General features: G+C 42.3%; 2 protein-coding genes across 4 annotated transcripts in view; one reads left to right on the top strand and one right to left on the bottom strand.

Moving 5' to 3' along the window:
• The window catches only part of LOC113053298 (poly [ADP-ribose] polymerase 14-like), a 28,335-nt gene extending 11,523 nt beyond the window's left edge, over positions 1-16,812 (bottom strand). The window contains exons 1-3 of the mRNA XM_026218211.1: positions 16,607-16,812; positions 16,210-16,313; positions 16,055-16,088 (exon numbers count right to left, since the gene is read on the bottom strand). Of these exons, the coding sequence (XP_026073996.1) occupies positions 16,055-16,088; positions 16,210-16,313; positions 16,607-16,793 (325 nt within the window). The 5' untranslated portion in view covers positions 16,794-16,812. The remainder of the gene's footprint in view (positions 1-16,054; positions 16,089-16,209; positions 16,314-16,606) is intronic.
• Positions 16,735-23,158, top strand: LOC113053301 (poly [ADP-ribose] polymerase 9-like). 3 transcript variants are annotated; one of them, XM_026218216.1, is made up of 10 exons: positions 16,833-17,012; positions 17,130-17,171; positions 19,490-20,407; positions 20,556-20,774; positions 20,862-21,074; positions 21,276-21,345; positions 21,469-22,011; positions 22,139-22,260; positions 22,415-22,571; positions 22,741-23,158. In XM_026218216.1, exons 3-10 carry the CDS (start codon positions 19,517-19,519, stop codon positions 23,010-23,012), a joined length of 2,487 nt encoding a protein of 828 aa, XP_026074001.1. In that variant the 5' UTR covers positions 16,833-17,012; positions 17,130-17,171; positions 19,490-19,516; the 3' UTR covers positions 23,013-23,158. The 3 variants fall into 3 exon arrangements, with proteins under 3 accessions (XP_026074000.1, XP_026074001.1, XP_026074003.1); XM_026218218.1 differs by having other exon boundaries at positions 16,878-17,012; positions 17,104-17,171; XM_026218215.1 differs by lacking the exons at positions 16,833-17,012; positions 17,130-17,171 and adding an exon at positions 16,735-16,827.
• The last annotated feature ends 356 nt before the right edge of the window (positions 23,159-23,514 follow it).

Below are 23,514 nucleotides of genomic sequence, written 5' to 3'. Positions count from 1 at the left end.
TGTCACGTGAAAGGCCGTGTTGAAGGAAGTGTTGTTGTTGTGACGGTGTTGAGTAAAAGTGCCGCTTGACTGAAGTCTTCTGTCTCCATTCTGCTGTTCATTATTATAAAGAGTGATCTACCACCACATAACGAACCCTCACGTTACATTTGGTGGCAGTGTGGTGTTATTTTGGTGGTTTTATTCCTACGAACTGTGGATGCGGTCATTTTTTTTTTTTGTGCGCTATCTGGATTTTACACTCTTTGTGAACAGTGGATTTACTAACAACTACTGTGGAGATATTAAGGGACTATTGCGGTATTTGTTTACTTATTTATTTTTCCACTTTACGTGCTTTTTGTGAGTTTTGGGACTGGATATTTTGTCACCATGTCGGCTGATGAAAGTGAAACTGGGCTGCAGTCTTCCCCCACGCGACGACGGCGCGATGCTAACGTTACATCAACAGGTGCTGTTTCTCTAGCCACATGTGCTGTCTCCAGTGCCCTAAAAATTGATCTTCCACCTGCTTTTAAAGGAGATGGGACTGAATCATTCACAAGTTGGTCTCGACGTTTTGAAGTGGCAGTGCAGGCTATGAGTTCAACTGATACAGATCTGTATACGGTGATGGCTTCTGTCCTCCCTACTCGCCTAGCAGATGCTGCATTTCTGTATTGGGACAGCCTTCCTTCTTCTATCCAGAAGGACTATGATTCAGTAAAGGAGAAACTCAGGGACGTTTTTGGACCAATATACTCCCTGCCATTCTTCCAGACGCATGTGAATGCTCGACCTCGTCGACCAGGTGAAAGTTTGGATGTGTACAGTGCTGACATCACTCGTCTTGTATTAGAAGCCTTTCCAAACTATGACCACAATGCACTGGAAGGTGAAAAATTTCGCCGCTTTGTTGCTGGCTTGGACCCAAATCTTCAGTCAAAAGTCCATGAGATGGGTGCAGAGGATCTTGAGGATGCCCTGCGTATCGCCAGCCGGTGTGAGAGGGCGCGTGCAGCACTCCAACTGACAACTGTAGGGTCTCCACACTCTCACGCTTCAGAGCAGGTAGCTATGGTTCGTCCTAAATCTACTGATGATAAGCTTCTGCATGCAGTTGAGCAGCTGACTCTTACTGTCAACAGTTTACAAAGTGAAGTACACCTATTAAGAGAGAAACACAGCCACCTAGCTCAGCGTCTGGACTCCCAAACTGAAAGGTTTTCCTCTGATGATGCTCGATACAGTGCACGCAGTGTCTCTCCACAACCCTATTATAACAGACAACACCGCAGAGACAATTACTCACCTGAGCAGTATCATGGTCGTGATCCAGGGTCCTGCTATGACCGTTGTCCTCCTTCCCCTGTTACTCAGAGAGACCGTCAATGGCATGACAATGACAGACGTGACCGTCATCGCTCTCCCTCACGCCAGTCCTATCAGTACTCCAGGTATGGTCGCCATGACAAGGATGATACGAACAGATACAGACGCAGCCCTAGTCCTGCTCCACAGGGAAACAGGGATGCCAGTCCACATGCTAGAGGTAGTGTTCGCTTCAAGTCTCCTGAACGATATTCGCACTCTGATTCCAACCGTCAGGGAAACTTCCATTAGCTGCTGTTGAGGGGCAAACATCAGCTACTGTCTCACTGCCCCAAAAGGATTTTCCCAAGTTAATGCCTGACAAAAATGACTCACACTCTGATGATTCTGTCTCTTCTACAATCTTGGCTATTGTTGAGGGCATTGAAGTGTGCACTTTAATTGACTCTGGTTCTACTGTTTCCATTGTGAGCGAAGATTTTCGTAACTCTCACCCAGCATTGAAAAAACGCCCCATGACACCCTCCTCTCTGCCAGCTCGCTCAGTCGATGGACAGTTCCTGGACATTTTAGGCAAGTTAACGATTGGTATCAGACTTGGACATCAGGTATGGCAACAGGACTTTGAAATTCTCAGAGGTGCTTGCCAGCCAGTCATTCTTGGGTTTGATTTTCTACGGAAACACCATGCCCTCCTTGACATAAACAACAAAATGCTGCAACTTTGGGACATGAAAATTCCTCTCCTGCCCAAAGGACATGAAGTGGCCGCCTGCTGTAATGTATCTGTGCTAGCGCCCACTAAGATTCCAGCTATGAGTGAAACTCTCATCACAGCCTGTGTGTCAGCAGCTACACCTGCTTCTCCCATGCCAACTGACTATTATGGTGTTCTCATGCCCAACCCATTGTGTGACATCATTGTGGCACATTCTCTCAGTGAGGTTCAGAATGGTACTACTGTGGTTCGAATCTTAAATCCCTCTCGAGATGACGTTGAGCTGCATTCAGGTCAACACCTGGGTGAGTTTCATTCAGTTTCATCTGTTGACGTCGTATCAGGGGAAGGGACAGGGTGTGCAACCTCCCCTGTGCATGATATAGCTCCACCTGTCCAGATAAATGACAGCGACCTGTCCCCTTCCCAAGTTCAGTCTCTGAAATCACTGCTTCAGAAATACTCAGCAGTATTCAGTAAACACTCAGAGGACAGAGGTCGCACGAGCATCATCAAGCATCAAATCCGCACTGGTGAGGCCACACCAATTAAACAGAGAGCCTACGGAGTGACACCAGAACAGAGAGCTGAAATACAGACTCAAGTTGACAACCTGTTAAAGGCAGATGTCATTGAAGAAAGCTACAGTCCCTGGGCTGCTCCAGTTGTTTTGGTGCGCAAGAAAAATGGCACATGGCGTTTCTGCCTGGACTATAGAAAACTTAATACAGTGACAATCAAAGATTCCCACCCTCTTCCGAGAGTCGATGACGCACTGGATGCTTTGTCGGGCTCTGCCTGGTTCTCCACAATGGACCTACAACATGGCTATTGGCAAGTCGAGCTGCAGGAAGAAGACCGTGAAAAAACAGCATTCACAACAGGTAGTGGCCTTTATCACTTTAAAGTTATGCCAATGGGTCTCACCAACGCTCCAGCCACATGCCAGCGTTTGATGGAAATGGTACTTCGTGGCCTCCCATGGAGAACATGTCTAGTGTATTTGGATGATGTCCTCATCTACAGCCGCTCTTTCAGTGAACATCTCCAGCACCTGGAAGAAATTCTCTCCAGATTCCAGTCAAGTGGCCTGAAGCTGAATCCCTCAAAATGCTGTTTTGCCAGGGATCAAGTACAGTTTCTGGGTCATGTTGTATCCAAAGACGGCATTCAGCCTGACCCGCGGAATGTGAAAAGTGTCCAAGACTGGCCTACTCCACGGTCAGCTACAGAAGTAAGAGCATTTCTGGGACTTTGTTCATATTACCGCAAATTCATCCGAAGCTTTGCACATCACAGTGTTCCTCTACATGCTCTCACAGAGAAGAATGCACCTTTCCAATGGACTTCTCAATGTCAGGATGCATTCACTTATCTGAAACATGCACTCACAAACCCTCCAGTGGTTTCTTTCCCTGACTTCACTGTGCCATTCTCCCTCTACACAGATGCTTCAGGCTCTGCAATTGGTGCTGTGCTTGCTCAGAGGCAAGGGGATCAAGAAAAAGTGGTTGCTTATGCTAGTCATGTTCTCACAAAAGCAGAAAGAAAATGGTCAACATATGACAGAGAACTCTGGGCCATTGTCTGGGCCGTGCGACATTTTCGCCACTACCTTTACAAACAGCCCTTTGTTATTGTAACTGATCACAAACCTCTCCTGGGTCTCAGGAAAATACCGATTGACAATGACAGAACTGGTCGCCGTGCACGCTGGGCCCTTGAACTTGATCCTTTTGAATGGACTGTAATTTACAAGGATGGCCACAGTCACCTCAATGCAGATGCAATGTCACGTCGCCCTGCTGACATCAGACCAACTGAGCAGAGCACCTCCTCCAGTGCTTTTGGTAATCCGCACTCTGACAAGAGACATTCTAATCTGAGTCCTGTGAGTCTGTCTAGTCCGTTCAGTTTTGTACATCACAGCCTCTGCAGTACTGATACAAAGCCAGTTTGCTGTAACCTGACTGGACCACAATCTCCTCCGACCTCCTCACAGTGTGTTCAACAGTCTGTCTCCTCCACATTTGTGCTGCAGTTCCCTGAAGAGGATTTTAAAAGGGAACAACAGCGAGACCCCGTACTGTTAGAGGTTATTAGCTGGACAGTTAAGGGACAGAAACCCCCATACTGGCGCATGAAAAAACGCACACTTGTTGAGAAAGCATTTTGGCAAGAATTCCACAGACTTACTTTTCATAATGGTGTGCTCTGCCGTAAAGTTTTCAACCCATCCACAACATCAGTGCTCCATCAACTGATTGTCCCTCATGCTTTGAAAGACACTGTTCTTCAGATGCTGCATGGAAATCCTGTAACTGGTCATTCATCTGCTGATAAGGTCCTGAAACGTGCTCAACAGCTGTGCTACTGGCCCTTTATGTCACGTGACATCAAGATGTGGTGCAAGCAATGTACTCCATGTGACGCCAGACGGAGTCCCACACCTTATCAGAGAGCTCCAATGAAAACAATTGTTGCTACTGAGCCATTCCAAAAGGTCGCAGCTGACATACTTGAGCTCCCCATCACGAGTCGTGGCAACAGGTATGTGCTTGTTGTCCAAGATTATTTCTCCAAGTATGTCAACCTCTATGCCATTCCAGACCAGCGCGCCATAACAGTAGCGAAATGTCTGTTTGAAAACTTCATCTGTGAGCATGGTATTCCGGAAATGCTTCACACTGATCAGGGACGTCAGTTTGAATCTGACCTGATGAAACATCTGTGTGACCTGCTGTGCGTGCAGAAAACACGAACCAGCCCATATCATCCTCAGTGTGACGGCATGATTGAGAGGTTCAACAGGACACTTATTGATCAGTTAGCCAAGACACTTCTTCAGCAGTCTGGGGAATGGGATGACTGCCTCAACCAAGTTGCTTTGGCTTACAATACCAACCCACACTCTACAACAGGATTCACACCATTCTTCCTCACACGTGGTCATGAAGCCAGGATGCCTGTCAACATGCTGTTACCTAACAACACACCATCTTTGTCTATTACGGGTTCTCCTGCTGACTATGTTGCACAATTGACACAGAAACTTCAGTCCGCTTTCAGTTCTGCTGCATGGAACAGAGATTATGCCCACAATCAGCAGAAACGACAGTATGACAAGAGTGTTAAGCACACTCCCTATGTTCCGGGAGACCTTGTCTGGTTAAATGACCCCACTACAGCAAAACAAAAACTTGCTCCTCACTGGAAAGGCCCCTTTGAAATATTAGAGTGCCTAGGATCTGATGTGGATTCTCCTGGAGTGACATACAGGATTCACTATCTCCTGGATCAGTCTGATAAGTCCCAGATTGTCCACTACAACCGTCTCAGACCCTACTATGCTCCTGTGCCAGATTGTGGACATGAGACACCTACACGTGACTTTTTGCAGTCTCAACTCCCTCATTTGACTGCATTATCAGGTGCTTTGCCCTTTAAGCCTTTAAAGTTTGCAGCCACGAGGAGTTACACCTTATCTGGCCAGGGCAATACTCCCTCATTAGTCCCTCCCACTGGCCATCCACAACCCCGACCACAGCCCCAATCCCGCTCTCCCCTGACTCAGTCTTGCTCAGCTCCCTCCTTTGGCCCAGTAAGCCAGTTTGACACTGCCCCCTCCACTCCTCAGGCGTCTGGTTCTTTGCTACGCCCTGGGAAACGTTCAGTTAGACCTCCAAGATTCCTTAAGGACTATGTTCTGAACTGATACTGGTTTATTGCTGTGGTGAATGTTACTTGTTTATTTGATGGGAAACGGGGACGTTTCTTTTGTGGGTGGGGGAGGAAATGTAAGGTTTAGAAGTGGAGGTCATATTTCATGTTGGAAAGTTGTAATGTTTAGAATTTAATATGATTTATATTTGAGTTAATATACTAGAAGTATATTTACAATGTTTAGTCAGTTAATTATTTACACCTTTATGTGTTTACATATTTAATGCAGTAAGGATATTCTGCTGAATCTGCCTATTTGATTCACTCACGTTTATCTCAGTTTAAGTCCTTGCTTCTGATTGGTTAGTGATGTCACGTGAAAGGCCGTGTTGAAGGAAGTGTTGTTGTTGTGACGGTGTTGAGTAAAAGTGCCGCTTGACTGAAGTCTTCTGTCTCCATTCTGCTGTTCATTATTATAAAGAGTGATCTACCACCACATAACGAACCCTCACGTTACACAATGATAAAGTTGGTTGGGTGTTAAGGAGATCAGAAATGATCCTATGATTCTAAAAGCAGACATTGAGCTGATCCAATCCAGAGCCTACACATATCACATTATAAGGCTTGGGTGCTAGCATCAGTGACAGATTACATCATGTATTGCAGGGCCAGGACACTATTGTAATCATGCAGCAGCACTTTTGTGGAAGATTAGTAAAGTAAGGACAATTAAGGGCAAAATTTGTTTTTATTGTATTATGATATTATTAATTAACTAATAAATGTACTAAACCAAAATGTTTACTGTGTGTTATTCATGTTCTTCACATGTATAATTATGTTGCTTCACAGTAGCCTTCACTCAAATTTTGTAGTCTGAGATTTGTAGAGGTTCAGAGCAAACCAGACAAATTAAAGATTTGATCTGGAGCATGGTTGAAATATCTAATCAGACATGCTTTATCTCTGTCCTTAGTAGACGCAGAGTTTGCAGCTGGAAATTACATCCCAGCTTCTTTTTAACTTTATTTAATACGAAGATACCTCTTATGTTTCAATGGTATTGAAGGAATAAATGTTTTGGATGGGCAAAAGGAGAAGTAGGAAACCCTCCTCTCATCACAACGCTGTTGCAAATGAGATGGAACTTCCTTGTGAGTCTGTTATGGAGACCTGTTGCCTGGCCGATCTCCCTAGTCTGCCTGATTCTCCGGCCAAAAAAAGGAATCGAGTTGGTGCGAAACCTGATTCTGAGAACACTTCAGACATGCTTGAAGCTATTCATGCACTTGGCTTGAACCTTGATCAAATGCACTTAAAGGTTTCGGCGATTGAGAAAAGGACGAAAACATGACTTTGAAGTCTAATATAGCAGAGGCTCAACGTTACACTCGACAATGGTAACTCAAATTGCATGGCTTGAAGGAGGCTGATGGTGAAAATGTCAGACGGATAACTATCGATGCTCTTGCGAAGGTTGCTCCAGATGTTCAAGACCAGCTTGATCGGGTGGTGGACGTAGTTCATCGTGTTGCTTGCAAATCAACGCCACCAAATAAGCGACCCCTTGTCGTTCTTTTTTTCAATGCGCTGTTACCGGGACGAGATTTGGAGGGCAGCCAAAAACTCCAGATTTTTACTGGACAATGCGCTACGCATCTCTGAGTTGCTATCGCCTGAAGACAAAGCGGCAAGAGAAAAACTGTGGCCGAGGTTGAAGAAGGCAAGAGAGGAAGGTAAAAGGGCTATATTTCGTGGTTCACATGCATACATTGAGGGGAAAAGGATTGACACTACTGACTGATGGCATCTTCAAATTTTCTTATATGCCGGGCGAAAATTTTTTTCTTTTTTTTTTTCAATAATTGCTTACTGCCTGCAGTTAAACGTAGTAAAGAACTTAAACAAATTAATAGACAATTTTTCTGAGATCAAAGATGCCCTGTTAAGAATGAAAAAAGGGAAAGCACCAGGTATAGATGGGTTGACAGTAGAATTTTACTTACATTTTTGGGAACTGATTGAAATACCTCTTTATAATATGTATAATGAGTGTATTAATAGTGGCGAAATGACTACTACTATGAAACAAGGTATAATTTCATTAATTGCTAAACCAGATAAAGATCCAAATTTGATAGAAAATTGGAGACCAATCTCTCCTCTAACAATTGATTATAAATTAATTACTTTAGTATTTGCTAACAGATTACAAGAAGGTTTAAATAAAATTATTAGTGAATGCCAATCAGGTTTTTTGAAAGGACGACACATAACTAACAATATTAGACTTGTGCTTGACCTTTTGGATTATGCTGAGAATGTTGATGAAGGAGCTGTTATTTTCTTTTTAGACTTTTATAAAGCGTTCGATGCAATTAAACATGAATTTTTATTTAAAACTATAACACTTTTTGGATTCGGAAATACATTTTTGAATGTAATTAAAATGTTTTACAATGATTTTAATAGTTCTGTAATACTTAACACTTCCACCTCTAAAAGATTTAACATTAACCGAGGAGTACGTCAAGGTTGTCCAATTTCCCCCTTTTTATTTTTTTTGGTTGTCGAGTTATTATCCATTGGTATTGCTAATAATGAACAAATTCAAGGTCTCCAAATTTTTGGTAAAGATATTAAAATTTCACAATTGGCGGATGACACAACCTTATTTTTAAAGAGCTCATCTCTTATTCCTACTGCTATCTCTTTCATCAACATTTTCTCTAAGGCTTCTGGTCTAATTCTAAATTTATCCAAATGTGAAATCCTTCCTTTACACAATTTAAATGATAAAGTTATAAGATATTCCAGTGAAATCCTCTGTCAAATACCTAGGAATTCTTGTAACAAAGGATGTTACAGAAAGAAAAAGCTTAAATTTCTCCTCTAGATTAAAAAAGACCAAAGCATTATTAAACTGTTGGTTACAACGTGATCTCTCTGTTTATGGTCGTGTCCTATTATGTAAAGCAGAAGGCTTATCTCAATTTGTCTATTCCGCCTTATCGTTATATGTTAAAGACTCTTATTCTAAAGATATCAATAATCTGTTTTATTCTTTTATTTGGAAAAACAAATCCCAAAGACTGAAGAAAAGGGTTCTTACTAACAAGAAAGCTGAAGGGGGTCTGGAAATACTCTATTTTGAAGATGTTAATAGAACTTTTAAAATCAACTGGATTAAAAAATGTTTGATTAATCGTTACTCCCTTTGGAACCACATCCCACACATCTCTTTGACCAAATAGATGGCTTAGAATTTCTGTTAACTTGTGACTTTAATATTTCTAAACTCCCTCTTAAATTGTCAAAATTCCACCAGCAAGTGCTTTTAGCCTGGAAAATGTGCTACTCACACAATTTCTCTCAATATAACGAGTGCCAATAGAAGGAATTGGTTTAACAGGGATATTAATCATCTTTTGAATATGTTTGATCATTTTTGAAATATTTTAACTTATGAACAATTTATGCGAATCCACAATTTCCCTGTGCATTTTAAGGAAATTAATTTGGTCATTAAAGCTATTCCTCCTACTCTTGCACATCTGGTTAAAAGTCATATTCACTACAACTCTATAGTAAGGACAAAACCAAAATAAATTTTAAACAGTCTTGAACTGATTGGTAAAAAATGCAATAACAAGCATATTTACACTATGTTCCAAAAACAAAATAAAATAACACCTAGAGGAAAATGTTTTTGGAACTCTATTATTGATAATATTAATTGGAAGACTGCTTGGTTAATCCCATTTAAATATTGTATTAATAACAAAACTAAAGAAATACATTTAAAATTTTGAAGCATACCATCTACCCTGTTAAATCAATAATTTCAAGATACTCTGATATTGATGATGTATGTTCTTTTTGTAAAAATGAGAAAAAGGTGTTAACACATTTGTTTTTTGATTGTAAAATTTCCCAAAAGTTTTGGAAGGAATTGCAGGTTTAATTTTTTCTCTTGTAAAGGATAAATAAAATTTTTATTTAAAGGATATTATTATGTACTATGAAAATAATGTAAACAAAGGTCTTGAATACATTGTTAATTTATTCATATTGCTGGCGAAATTTTATATACATAAACAAAAAAATTTAAACTCATCCCCAATATTTAAAGTATTTTTAGTTGATTTTGATTCTTTTATATCTTCATTGAAATTGATAAAAAAACATAAAGTCATTAACATGTTTAAAATATGATTAAATTTTCTTTAGATCCCCTGTAACTAATTAATGTCATTGTAAATTACACTGACTGTCCTATGCTGTGCTCTGTACTATGTGTTCCCTCTCGAGGCGGTAACTCAACATTACGTCAGCTAAGACGTATATGGGAACTCTTCCCTTCTCCACTTTCACTGAAATCTTATTGGCTAACGCCAGCTGGGGACAGCTGGCCAATTGACGCGAAGCATGCAAATACTGGCGGGTAAGCGTGCAGTATAAAATGCATGGGCGCGAAAATTACGTCAGAATCTCTTTCTTCACGCTAGAAGTCTTATCTAAGTCATCGTGGAAGTTGCAATAGAGGACTACTCACCCTGTTTTTCCTCTCCGCATCCGATGGCTGCTAATGCTAGATTCGGACCTTCAACAGTTCTGTGTGACCTGCTTGGGATTCTCACACGGACAACACTTGCTAGGCCGGGGCCGAGCTGCCAGTGCGCGCCCTCAGAGCCAGAGTGGCTCGGAGGACGGCGGGAATGAGGCCCACTGCCGCCAGCGAGCCGCTGGTGGGCCCTCCCCCGCCCGAAGACGAGTTTGACGTCGGCGTGGTGGACTATAGCTTCCGCGAACTTCGTCCTCTTCGGAGCTGGCGAGGAAAACGACTCCATGTCGCTTCGACGTCGAAAAAGGTTTGGGCCTCTCAGTGGGACCGCCCCGACCAAGAGGGCCCTGAGACCTCCAGGAGAAGCTCGTCAGGGTCTTCGGAAAGGTCGTTTCGGAGCTGAGTCTCGCTTGCAACGCACATGACGAGCCTGTGATGGGTAACTAGACTCGTGGCTCCTCCAGTCGAGTTGCTACCAGATGGCATTTAGGCATGCAAGAGCTCGTGGTGAAATCGTGGGCTGCACCCCAATCGGCGCGCACCCACTCTGCTACGAAGGCCATATCACGCACGTGGACGGGACGGAAACCCTCCCCCCCCCGTCTAGGAGACTGTTACCACACACCTGTGCTCGTCTCCCTCTGCTTTTGGTCCGGACCACAGTCTAGAAAGAGCAAGTGCAGCTTCTGCTCTTTACCAGGGCAATACTCAAGGTGTTTCAGGCAAACGGCGGCACAGTAGCGCTGACGTCATCAGGATCGCGGCAACTGATCTCGCGCTGATTGCTATTAAGCGCTCTGCTCAGCTTTTTCACGGAGCTCGTGGTCATCTTTACAGGCACCTATGGCTTCCCTAGCTGTCCTGAAAGACGCGGACCGTAGGCCGCTCCTAAACGTTCCAGTTGCTCCCTCCGGCCTCTTTGGTGACGTCATGGAGCTATTCTCAGAGACGCAGAAAGCGCGCCAAAGTATGAGCCATGTGATACCCCGTCGCTCACCCCAGTCTTCTTCTGCGAGATTCTTATGCACCGGGCCAGGCTCTGAAACCAGCTAAAATAACCCGCAGTGGCACCCCGCTCTGAACCGGACGCTCGTTTCTGCCGAAACCAGCAGTGGTAAGAGCCTGGAAGGTAACGTCAGGGTCAGTTGAGGACCCTGCGCCGCGAGAGAGCCAGCGCGCCATACGAGCCGTCTCCCTGACGGTGAAAGAGTGAGTGAGCGGGAGGCCCCGCCCCCAAGCGCCATGTTCATATGCATCACGTCCCCCATTTCCTTCGGGCGACGATTGCTATGTCTGTTTGAATGCTGTTTGTGTGAGTTCCACAATAAAAGCAGGTATACAATCAGCGAAAGAGCTTTACTGCCTCTTACACTCATCTCTGTGTCACTCGCCCTGTCTCAGATCAGTGCAGAGCCACAACCCATGATTATACTGGCCTCGCGAGAGTGCCAACACCACTTAAACACGGTGTCACCCTCAATGTTCAGATGCATCATGTCCCCCATGTTTCTTCGGGTGACGATTGCTATGTCTGTTTGAATGCTGTTTGTGTGAGTTCCACAATAAAAGCATGTTACAATCAACTAAAGAGCTTTACTTCCTCTTACACTCATCACTGTGTCACTCGCCCTGTCTCAGAACAGTGCAGAGCCACAACCCATGATTACTGGCCTCGCGAGAGTGCCAACACCACATAAACACGGTGTCACCCTCAATGTTCAAATGCATCATGTCCCCCATGTTTCTTCGGGCGACGATTGCTATGTCTGTTTGAATGCTGTTTGTGTGAGTTCCACAATAAAAACAGGTATACAATCAGCGAAAGAACTTTACTGCCTCTTACACTCATCACTGTGTCACTCGCCCTGTCTCAGAACAGTGCAGAGCCACAACCCATGATTATACTGGCCTCGCGAGAGTGCCAACACCACATGAACACGGTGTAACCCTCAATGTTCAGATGCATCATGTCCCCCATGTTTCTTCGGGTGACGATTGCTATGTCTGTTTGAATGCTGTTTGTGTGAGTTCCACAATAAAAGCATGTTACAATCAACTAAAGAGCTTTACTTCCTCTTACACTCATCTCTGTGTCACTCGCCCTGTCTCAGAACAGTGCAGAGCCACAACCTATTATTATAATGGCCTCGCGAATGAGCGAGAGTGCCAACACCACAAAGACACATGCATCATGTCCCCCACATCACTATGGGTGACGATTGCTATATGTGTTTAAATGATGTTTTTGTGAGTAAAAATTGTACTAAAGAAGCATATATACAAATTATTGCACCCAACGTTGTGTCACTCGCCCTGTCTCAAACAGCGCAGAGCCACAGTCCATGATTATAATGGCCTCATGATGGCGCAAGAGTGTCACACCATTTCGCGACGCGCCCGCCCTCCCGCCAGTGCTTCCAGCCTCGCGGGGGCGGGGCCCTAATAAAATAAGCCATCAGTGGCTGTAGACGTAACGCGTCCGCCGTGTCATCTCATGGACGGTAAGAGGGCTATCCCGGGCGTTTCACCGTGGATACTGGGAATAATTCACGACGGATATTCTCTCCAATTCAAACGCAGACCTCCCCGCTTCAATGGCGTGGTCCCGTCACTGACTTTGCCCCAAAACCGCCCTGTTCTGCGACAGGAAGTTCTCAGTCTGCTCGAGAGAGAGCGATAGAGCGAAATTTCCCCTCAGATCGAGCGGAATGCGCATGTTGAATTATCTGGACGATTGGCTGATTTTAGCCCACTCAAGAGATGTGCTATCAGTCACGTGGAAACAATGCTTCGCCGTTTGGATACGCTGGTACTGCGTGTGAATATGCAGAAGAGCGTGTTTTTACGAGTCGGACTGTAACATATCTGGGAATATGTTTGGACTCGATGGCGATACAAGCCCATCTCTCTCTAGAGCATTTCATCGACTCTGCGCTGTTTCTGACTGGGCAGGTCGTTAGCACTGAGGGAATTTCGGAGGCTTCTGGGACTGATGGCGGCGGCTTCTTCAGTGTGCCATCTGGGTCTGCTACATTGCGGCCGCTACAGTTTTGGCTGTAACTCGAGTTCCGCCGAGGGCGTGGTCTTCGGTCCACAAGCACTTACGGTCATTCACAGTTGCGTCAGCACTCTGAGACCGTGGAACAGCCCGGAAATGTTCAGCCCAGGAGTTCTTTTCTCTGCGAACGCGATCTAGGCCGGGGAGCAGTGCGTCTGGGCCTGTGGTCGGAGTCACAGAGAAGGTGACACAAAACCGTTTGGAATAATGGAAGCGGTGTCCTAATATCCCTGCAAGCCTTTCGGTCGAAATTGGAGCGGAAACATGTACTGATTCAAACCGACAACACGTCTGTGGTCTCGTACATAAATCGCCAGGGCGGCGTGCGCTCCAGAGCTCTATTCAAACAGGCAGCGAATTTCCTGTTGTGGGCGGACCGACACTTAATCTCCATAGGAGCGTCGCACATCCCCGGTACTTTGAACCGTGGAGTGAGCATGCTTTTGAGGAACGGGATTCCTTAAGGAGATGTTGGCTTCACCCAAGATCAGATCTAATGATTTGGGAGGGAGGAAGTGGATTGTTTGCAACGAGCGAGAACACGTTTGCTATCTCACTCCCCCTCTGCTGGGAGATGCTCTGACATCGCGCTGGCCGGAAGCCAGGCTTACACATTCCCTCCTGTGAAGATTCTGCCTGTATTGTGCAAAATCAGGGAGGAGAAAGCATCAGTTATACTCGTGGCCCCGAACTGGCCGAATCAGCCCTGGTTCGCGGACCTGAGAGAGTTACTGATGGCTCCCCCATGGCGAATCCCCCTCAAGCAGGACCTGCTGTCTCAGGCGAATGGCACAATATAGCACCCCAGCCCCGAGCTGTGGAACCTTCATGTGTGGCCGCTGCGGGGACCCTAATGAGCGGGACACTCTGCACTGACGAGTGCTAAACACACTTACTGAGACGCGAGCATCATCAAACATTCGCTGCTACGCGCAGAAGTGGTGAGTTTTCACAAAATGGTGCGAGAACATTTATATTGACCCGGGGACCTGTTCCGTGTCGGATGTTTTGCGCTTTTTACAGCACAGTTGGATAGCGGGAGTTTGAAACCATCCACGCTGAAGGTGTATGTGACCGCTATTGCCGCTTTCGTTCCCCGGTTACGGGTAAACGATCGGTAAGCACGCTCTGGTATTCAGTTTTCTCAGGGGAGCAAGTAGATTGTGTACTTCATGGCCGCCCTCCGTGCCGCCGTGGGATTTCGCTCTAGTTTTGAGTGCTCTATCTCTTATTACCGTTCGAGCCATTAACCTCGATTGTGGTTAAGGAGCTTCCCTGAAGACTGCCTTGCCTCTTGCTCTCGCCTCAGCGAAGTGCCTTGGAGAATTTCGTGAGTGTTTGGTGAACGATATTGCATTGGTTTCGGGCCTGGCGACTGTAATGATCACTCTCCGGCCGAGACCGGGTTTCGTTTCGAAGTCACTCAATACACCGTTTTGTTTCCCTGCCCGCCTTATCTGTTGAGCCGTCAGCCTCGCGCGACGCTGATACTCAGAGCGCCGGGACCCTGTTAGGGTTTTACGGATGTATATGAATTGCTCGGCCGCCTTTCGTCAGTCGGACCAGCTGTTCGTGTGCTTGGTGGATGTAATAAGGGACGTGCTGTTTCTAAACAGAGACTTTCTCACTGGATCGTGGACGCTATCAAATGCCAGGGGAAGGATTACCCCCTCAACATCAGAGCTCATTCTGCGAGGACATTATAAATGCTTCCTGATGGGCCTGGTCTAGAGGTATGTCTGTCCAGTATTTATGTTTTGCTGCTGGCTGGTCTTCCCAGAACACAATCGCCAGGTTTTACAAGCTGGATGTACCCTCTGTAGCGTCACATGTTTTTCGGTGAGTTAAGTTTTATTCATTAAAGCTGTTATAACCAGCTATACAGTAGTTACCATGGCTGCTAACTCTGTGTTATGGTTTAAATGGTTTATGCAGCAGTCACCGCAAACGCCGTCGACTCTGTTTAACTCTCATGCTTGAGTGCTTATTGCTTTGTGTCTGCCCTTGTTAGTGCAGATTTCGATATATTGCTTGAAGTTATGCATATTTTGTTAGGGTCGGAGCAGATGTCTCATTGGCCTAGTTCCGCCTATCAGATGCAAGCACTCTTAGCGACACGGCCATTGGCTAGAACTGTACTGCTTGTGTGAGGGTGATTGACTCCGTTCAGGGCTTATCTTCACTGCTCTCACGGCGGGATTTTATACAGTTCCCATATACGTCTTAGCTGACGTAATGTTGAGTTACCGCCTCGAGAGGGAACGTCTCCGGTTACTATCGTAACCTCGGTTCCCTGAGAGGCGGGAACGAGACATTACGTTAGCCGCCGTGGTCGCTGTTTGATCAGCTGTGCTAGCGTTCAGTCGTGATTCTGACGTAATTTTCGCGCCCATGCATTTTATACTGCACGCTTACCCGCCAGTATTTGCATGCTTCGCGTCAATTGGCCAGCTGTCCCCAGCTGGCGTTAGCCAATAAGATTTCAGTGAAAGTGGAGAAGGGAAGAGTTCCCATATACGTCTTAGCTGACGTAATGTCTCGTTCCCGCCTCTCAGGGAACCGAGGTTACGATAGTAACCGGAGACGTTTTATTTGTTCTGTTCAATAAAAAAATAAAAAATAAAAAAATATCCCCATCTGTTCAAGGCAACTCTGCCTAGTGTGAGTACGTGTCGCGGACCCGAAATGTCCAGCAGAGGGCAGCAGACAGCGTTTATTATGAAGCCGGATGACTTACCCGCTGCGACTGTGTTGACCAAGGAAGTTGATTCCTAGAAGAAAAAAATAATAATAATAACAATAAATACATTATTTAGTTTTTTTATTTTATTTTTTATACTTTAAGTCAGTTTTAGCCGTGCGTGTTACTCAGCTGTTATAGTGAAACCTCACCTGAGGAACTGAGGTCTCTGATGACGGAAGACTCACAGTCATTTTCACAGTTTTTTGGCCAATATTGAGCTCATGTGATCGCTTGTTCAGAACCCGCTGTCTCACTGAGAACATAGGAATATGTATGAATGAACAAACATGTTATTTTTATTAGCTTCTTTGCGCAAACAAATTATATCAGTTTCGTTTCTTGGACTAAACATGTTATTTTTTATAAGCATCTTCACGCAAACAGATATCAGTTTCGTTTCTTGGACTCCTCCCATGATAGCCTATCTCCACAACATGTAGGCTATGTTTTAATAAAGCCTACAATTATGACACGAGTTATATTAACGCACCACTTTACGCTTTTTACATGATATGTTACATTATTCAGTTTTATAGGAAACTTTACCTTCTTTTGATTTGAATCGAACAGTTGCTGTCTGTCCTCCAGAATCAGCGTACTCCACCTCACAGTCGCCTCCGTCGGATTTCTTACTACTCTGGAAATAGATGGTAAACTTGTTCTTTAGTTTGGGAGTGCGGGGGTCCCACTGGCCCTCCACACAAAGAGCGTAAGGGAACTCATCAGTAGCCATGTCCGCCTGTCCTGTGACTGAGAAGATTTTCAAAGTAAGACTTTCACTTTTGACTTTGCATGGTCATGCGTCAGGCGTGGTTTTCCTCAACAACTTAGGCTACAAAAAAGTTTCAGCTTCAAGCAAAAACCCGTTTAGTAGCTTCTTTTCGACACGCTAAAACTATCGCTGTTTTGGATAAACTTAGGAGTAGGCCTATTGCATTAAAGGAGATAAAAGGTAAGTCAACAGATTGTTTAGGTTGTCGACCTCTGTGCGCATTTAATGCACGGAAGATCTCACAACTCTTTCGCTTTCGATTTTCATTCAGATTATTTTTTCATGTAATTTTGACAGTCATTGGCGTGCCTTTCTTGTCAGAAGTTTGTCAAAGCCAAGGTAAGATTTGTCTAAAATCTCAAATACAAATCTACTTAAGTTACATGTTACCATGGAAGTTTGGTTATCACTGTTACAGTCTCGTAGATACACGGATATTCATTGTGTAAAAACACGAAGCTTATGCTTTAAATCAATAATTGCAAATAAAATAAGATAAATAAATTGTTCTACACAACAGTTTCACTCCCTGCTTGTGTTGTTTATCGAATGTGTATGGCTCTTATGCGGAAGTGCCTGGTTTCGAAACATGACAAACGTCTTCAGAATGTTGGAGACTAAAACTTTAGTTATCAATTTTCCAAGCGACTGGCTTTTTAACTTTTTTCGATTTGCAAATCAGTTTTTATCTAGAGGTCATATATATTTGTACAGAGTAGGGATGTGTATCGATGCATAGCCAATATAATAGCTACATTGAATATGGGATAGGCAACGTCAGTCCTGGAGTTCCGCCTTTCTTGCAGAGTTTAGCACTAACCCTAATCATACCAAGCCAATCAAGGTCTTGGTATGATATATAGCCTATCCATATGATATATTTTATGAGCTCCATTAAGTTCAATGTCTCCAACTCTAATAACTTTAACGTTAGTGATATTATGCTGGGGAGGGCTTCTCTTTAGGAAGTGACAATAAATAATGATGTTCTCTTGTCAAAACATCTTTGCATCCTTCATGAAAACATTGACTGCATTTATAGTGTTAAGCACAAAACAACATCTTCCAGATTACAATGTCTGGTAGAATATCACTAGTTCCTCACAGAAATATATGGCTGTACAGTATGTGTCAGATAATTTTATTGTAAATTACTTGTCAAATCCATGACTCATTACTCGAGTGTTCAACGTGATCTCATGAGAATACGATTGCAATAGGATTACATTATTATGTAATAATTTGTCCCATTTTGATCTAAACTGCCAAATTGTATATGACATATATTATTATTTATTATGTATATGCTTATTTATAATATCATTGATAAATGAATAAATAGGGCCTAACATACCATATGACAACCTTACATATGAAGCAGCTACCGATACGATTCATTACGCATTGCGATCATATTTCAATTCGATTGGATTCAACACAATGTGATTTGATGCAATACGATGCAATTGAAAAAGTATGATCACTTTTAATGCCTCAAGGCCTGTTTCTGTAAAAGAAAAAGAAAAAAGAAAAATATTACCAAATTATTATTGGTCGGTCAACGGTTACCTACCTTAGTCAAAGACTCCTGAAAGAACACTTTTTGACTTTATCAGAATATGAAACCATTCTCACACTTTACAATAAGGTATCATTTCTTAACATGAGTTAATGCATTAATTACCATGAACTGACTATGATCAATATTATTATTATTTTTTTATCATTTATTAACCTTTGTTAATGTTACATTTAACCTAATTTATATTTATTCATTTAGCAGACAATTCCATGTGACTTACAAAACAAGGAATACAACATAAATAGTATGACAGAACAGACAGGGATTCAACAAAAAAAGTGAAAGATAAGAATATTTCTTGAATATTGTCAGGGATTCTGCTGTCTGAGAGTTATATAGATGATATAGTTATATAGTTCCTATAGATTTATAGGAAGATAATTTTAACCGCTGATTATGTGCCTCTTTTTGATGGTACCACAAGCCACTGCTCACTTAGTCCAGCCTAATTAGTGACAAGGGCCTGGAAAAGAAGTTGTGCAGCCCGCTCACTTAGAAGGGCCTGATCTCTCTCTAATGCTTTTTAGGTAAAACATGCATGGTCATGCATCAATACAATAGGAAATTGTTTGTTCTTGTTCATTCACAGCGCATTAACACATCTTAACAGATATTAACATTAACTAAGATTAATAAATGCTGTTGAAGTATTGTTTAGTGGAAGTTCAGTGTTAACAAATGTAATGTTTTTTAAAAAAAGATTTCCACAAAACAAAGACAAGAAACTTTAGAAAACTTAGTTCTCAATGGGACTTTTAAGATTACCAAAAGATGTTTAAAAAAAGATGACATTACACTTTATTTCTTGAAAATAATTCAGTGTGAAGACTTTATTCCAATACATTACACAATAGTCAATAGGACACAAAAAAATTAAATCTAGATGTAAAAGTCAGTTTCACTTTATGAAGTGAATATGATATTATTAGTATCCTTTAGCATTAGTTCCAAACATACAAATTAAGAATCCAGTGGAAATCCTTTATAGTACATTCCAAAAGTATATTCTGACTAATGAATCTGTGGTGAAATATTAAATGTCTTATAGTGATTGATACTTAACCCCCCCATATAGGTCTGTGTCCTGAGGAAACTACAAGCCATGAGTGACAAAGAACACAATCTGGTGCCACTGCTTACTGAACAGGCTGCCATTCTTGAAAAGTTTGGAAGTGCCTTTTGCCATGCTGTTAGTGTCAAATTTAAATGCACAGCTGTTCTCCACAATGTGAAAGAGGCTGGCTCCCTTGGTATTAACACAAGTGGCGCCTGGCGTCCTGAGAAGAGGTACTCCACAAAGCTGTCCAGCGGAGTTGAAGTTTCAGTCTGGAAAGATGATCTTACACGTCATAATGTGGCTGCTGTGGTTAATGCAGCTAATGAGAATTTAAATCATGGAGGGGGTCTTGCACAAGCACTGAGTAACGCTGGGGGACCAATAATACAGCAATGGAGTGATCAATATATGCAGAAAGTGAAAAGAGTGAAAACTGGTGATGCTGTTCTTGGTCCTGCTGGAAAACTTCCATGTAAACATATCATACATGCTGTGGGCCCCAAATTGTCTCAAAATCCATCCAGGAAGGATATTGATTATGCTGCTCCTTTGTTATTTAATGCTATTAATAGTATACTACAAATAGTTCTAAAGGAAAACATTGTCTCTGTTGCAATTCCAGCTCTGAGTTCTGGCCTTTTCAATTTTCCAAGAGATCTGTGTGCAGACATTATCGTAAAGGCTATAAATCAGTTCCATTTACATAATGCATTTCAAGACAAAAACTTAGATATCCATCTTGTCAATAACGACGAACCCTCAGTCCAAGAAATGGAGAGAGCCACTAGGATGATTTTAGGTCCGCCCAGCACTTCTGGCTCATACAGTGGGGCTGTGAAAGTCAGAAACCAGAGCATGACTTCCTCTTCAAGCAGTGATTTGCAGTTTGGCAATGTAACACTGTACCTTAAAAAGGGCTTGATTCAGGAGGAAAGGGTAAGACAAGTAATGTCAAGCTTTCAATATTGTTCAGTGAAACTGGAGTGAAAACTGTTCTATCTAATTGCTAACAGCTAATTACTTTTTGTTTTATATAAAAGCATAAAATTATACAAAACATTTTTCAATTTGCTTCAATCTCCAGGCTGATGTAATTGTGAATACAATTGCATTAAACCGCGATTTGTCTAAGGGGGAGGTTTCAAAAGCTATTTTGAAGAAAGCTGGCAAAATGATTCAAGATGAGATTTCCAAAATGGGAAACTCCATAAGTTTCTCAGGTGGTGACCTCTATATAACAAATGGATATGGACTGGGCTGTCGATCAGTATTTCATATTGCAATGACATATATGTGCAACCAGGTAGATTACAATTTTTATCAGTAATTCAGCACATCATATTCATAGCTCACACTATCTGTACCTACTCTCTTTTGTTGTTTTATCTAGACTCTTTACAATAGTGTCTCAGAATGTCTGAGTAGAGCTACAATGGGATACAAGTCCATCTCTCTCCCAGCTATTGGTACTGGGAATCTTGGCTTTAGGAAACAAGATGTTGCCCAAATCATGATGGATGCTGTTGCAGTATTTAGCAAACAATGCATGGATAAACTGGATGTTTACTTTGTTGTGTTTCCAAAAGACAAAGAAATGATGGAGGTGAAGTATGCTAATTACTATTCTTTTCATTGACTGTACTTGTAAAAATTTTTTAATGTCCTTACTACTTGAATCAGCATTTGTGTACTAATATGGAAAACTGAAGACAGAAACGTACAGCACAGTTGCTAAAGTATATCAAGCACAAATGCATTTTATCAGAAATTAAACTCACATATTTGATTCCATTGTACTGTTTAGGCTTTTGAAAATGAGATGAAAAGGAAAAAAGGAGCGGCAAAGTATCCAGAAATACACAATAACATGACAAGTAAGCAAAATATGACATTGTTTATATTTACTTCTTCTTGTTCTTGATTTCATAGCGTCACAATGTTGTTGTTTTAATACAGATACTTATAAATGTTTTTACATCACTTTCAAATGCTTTTAGGCTTTACTTCTCCAGCCAAAGAAACCATAGCAAATGAAACGCCAACTGTTGAGTTCTACAGTGTCTCCAATGAAGCTCTGAGAGAAGCAAAAGTGTGGACATTTAATATGCTAAAGCCATCAAAAGCAAAAACCATAAAGAATAACCACATCCTACATTTTGGACAAGAAGACCACGAATATCTTCTCTCTCTCCAAACAATGTTGAATGTTCACATTGAAGAGTTCTTCAAGAATGGTAATGGTGGCATAACCATCACTGGAAACACTTCGGATGTCAGTTGTGCAGCAATTGAGGTGGAGAACATGCTCTGTAAGGCCCAGGAGGACTTCCTCCGAGCTGAAGAACGTGACATTCTGTATTCTGTGGTTCGCTGGAGTTGTGAAGATGTACCTTGGATACAAACACCTGAAATCAGTGCAATTTTGGAGAAAGCTTATCTAGAAGGGAAGGAAAAACGTGTGTTCAGTAACCACAAAGTAAACTTGGAGTCCATGACAGTGATTGACAACACTGGGGGAATGAGCATTTTGAAAAGGACATGTATGTTTTTTTTTTATATATATATATTTATGTTGAATTTAATAAATTAAATAATTGACTAAGTATTGCGCCATCATTTTCGTAACATCTGATGACCTTATTCAGACTTTTCTCCTTTACACCACAGGCCTGTTGACTCGTTTTGAGTCTATTAACAATTCGTATTATGCAAGAACTCCTGTGAGCAGGGAGGATCATTTTGATAAAGACATTAAAGTCTTGGAGAGTTTTGGCCACCGTATTGTCAAGGTGAATTATTTGCCACCCTGCATCCAATACTACATGTAATTGTCATAGAGAACATCACAGTATCTTCATGTTTCTATAAAATAGCTATATAGTTTAGGAGGGTGCTGTGGTAATAAAAGGATCTAACGGTATGCCATTGCACTGGTTGTTACAGATGGAGAAGCTAGAGAACATCCCACTAAAGCAGCTGTTCAAAATGAACATGCAAAGAGTGAAAGACAAGCCGAAGCGCCTCTACCAGCGTGTGTCAGCTCAGTTCTGTGATCTCATCTGCAGACTAGGCTTTCAGAAAGAGTTCGCCCCTCCTGCAGGTAACACAAATGTGAAGTCATTCAAAATAATAATTGGGTTTTTGTGTTCTTTTCTGAAGGCATTTCTTTAAAAGTGAGTTTACTATTCTTTTAAGGTACAGATGATTTGTTTTTATGTTTGGCATCTGTTTACAATGTCTTCATTTAAAATGTTTTACCTGATTTCTAGAGCAAAGGTGTGGCAGTGGAATATACTTCAGTACAATGGACGAAGTCTTGAAGCTGTGGAACGAGCAAGAACATGAGCAGTACATCTACATCATTCAGGCCCAGGTCCTCACTGGGAATTCTACAGATGGTTCTCCAAATTTGATTATGCCCCCTCCCCTAGGTAAAGACCCTTTGGATCGTTATGATAGTGTGAATCACAGGAAGCAGACTTATGTCATCTTTAACAGTCAACAAGCTCTTCCTGAATACCTCTTCATATGTGCCAAATAAAGCCTTGTGTAGATGCACAGGGCAATATACAATAGCAGGGCACAAATAATTAGGGCAAATTTGTGGCTCTGTGGACTTCAAAACACTAAATATTCATGAACTTAAAAAAAAAAAAAAAGGAATCAAACAATACATACTGAACTATACAAATAAGGAATAAAGGTCTTTGTAATCATTAGTATAAAGCTCATATAACTGGATGAGCGATGATAATAGATGCCAGTGAAGCTATTTTTGTTGTTAATGTACTCCACCTGAACATAATCTGGTTTGACTAGAACTGCTCCTTCTTAATTTCATACTGTTCCTCATAGGCCTTAACGACAGTTGATATTGGATGCAAGTGAGGGTAAATATGTTTTCTTGTAGGTTTTTGGTTTCATATATTCTTAAATTCAGTCAGTAATTAATGCAATACAAATGAACTATGTCACTGTTAATGTTATAAGTAACTAAGGCCTTCCTATTAATTTGAATTGTACTGAAAGGTTTGACTTGAATA

This window comes from Carassius auratus, chromosome 34 (genome assembly GCF_003368295.1).
Source record: "Carassius auratus strain Wakin chromosome 34, ASM336829v1, whole genome shotgun sequence".
Lineage (NCBI taxonomy): Eukaryota > Metazoa > Chordata > Actinopteri > Cypriniformes > Cyprinidae > Carassius > Carassius auratus.
Note: the sequence above shows the minus strand (reverse complement) of the source record. Positions and strands in the feature narration are given on the sequence as shown.

What these genes read in the sequence shown, in the direction of transcription:
- LOC113053301 (XM_026218215.1), top strand. Translation starts at nt 16,792, where the DNA reads ATGTCCGCCTGTCCTGTGACTGAGAAGATTTTCAAA. An exon ending in AAGACAAAGAAATGATGGAG is followed by an intron (nt 21,075 to 21,275) that starts GTGAAGTATGCT and finishes TGTACTGTTTAG; the next exon opens with GCTTTTGAAAATGAGATGAA. An exon ending in TTGGCCACCGTATTGTCAAG is followed by an intron (nt 22,261 to 22,414) that starts GTGAATTATTTG and finishes TGGTTGTTACAG; the next exon opens with ATGGAGAAGCTAGAGAACAT.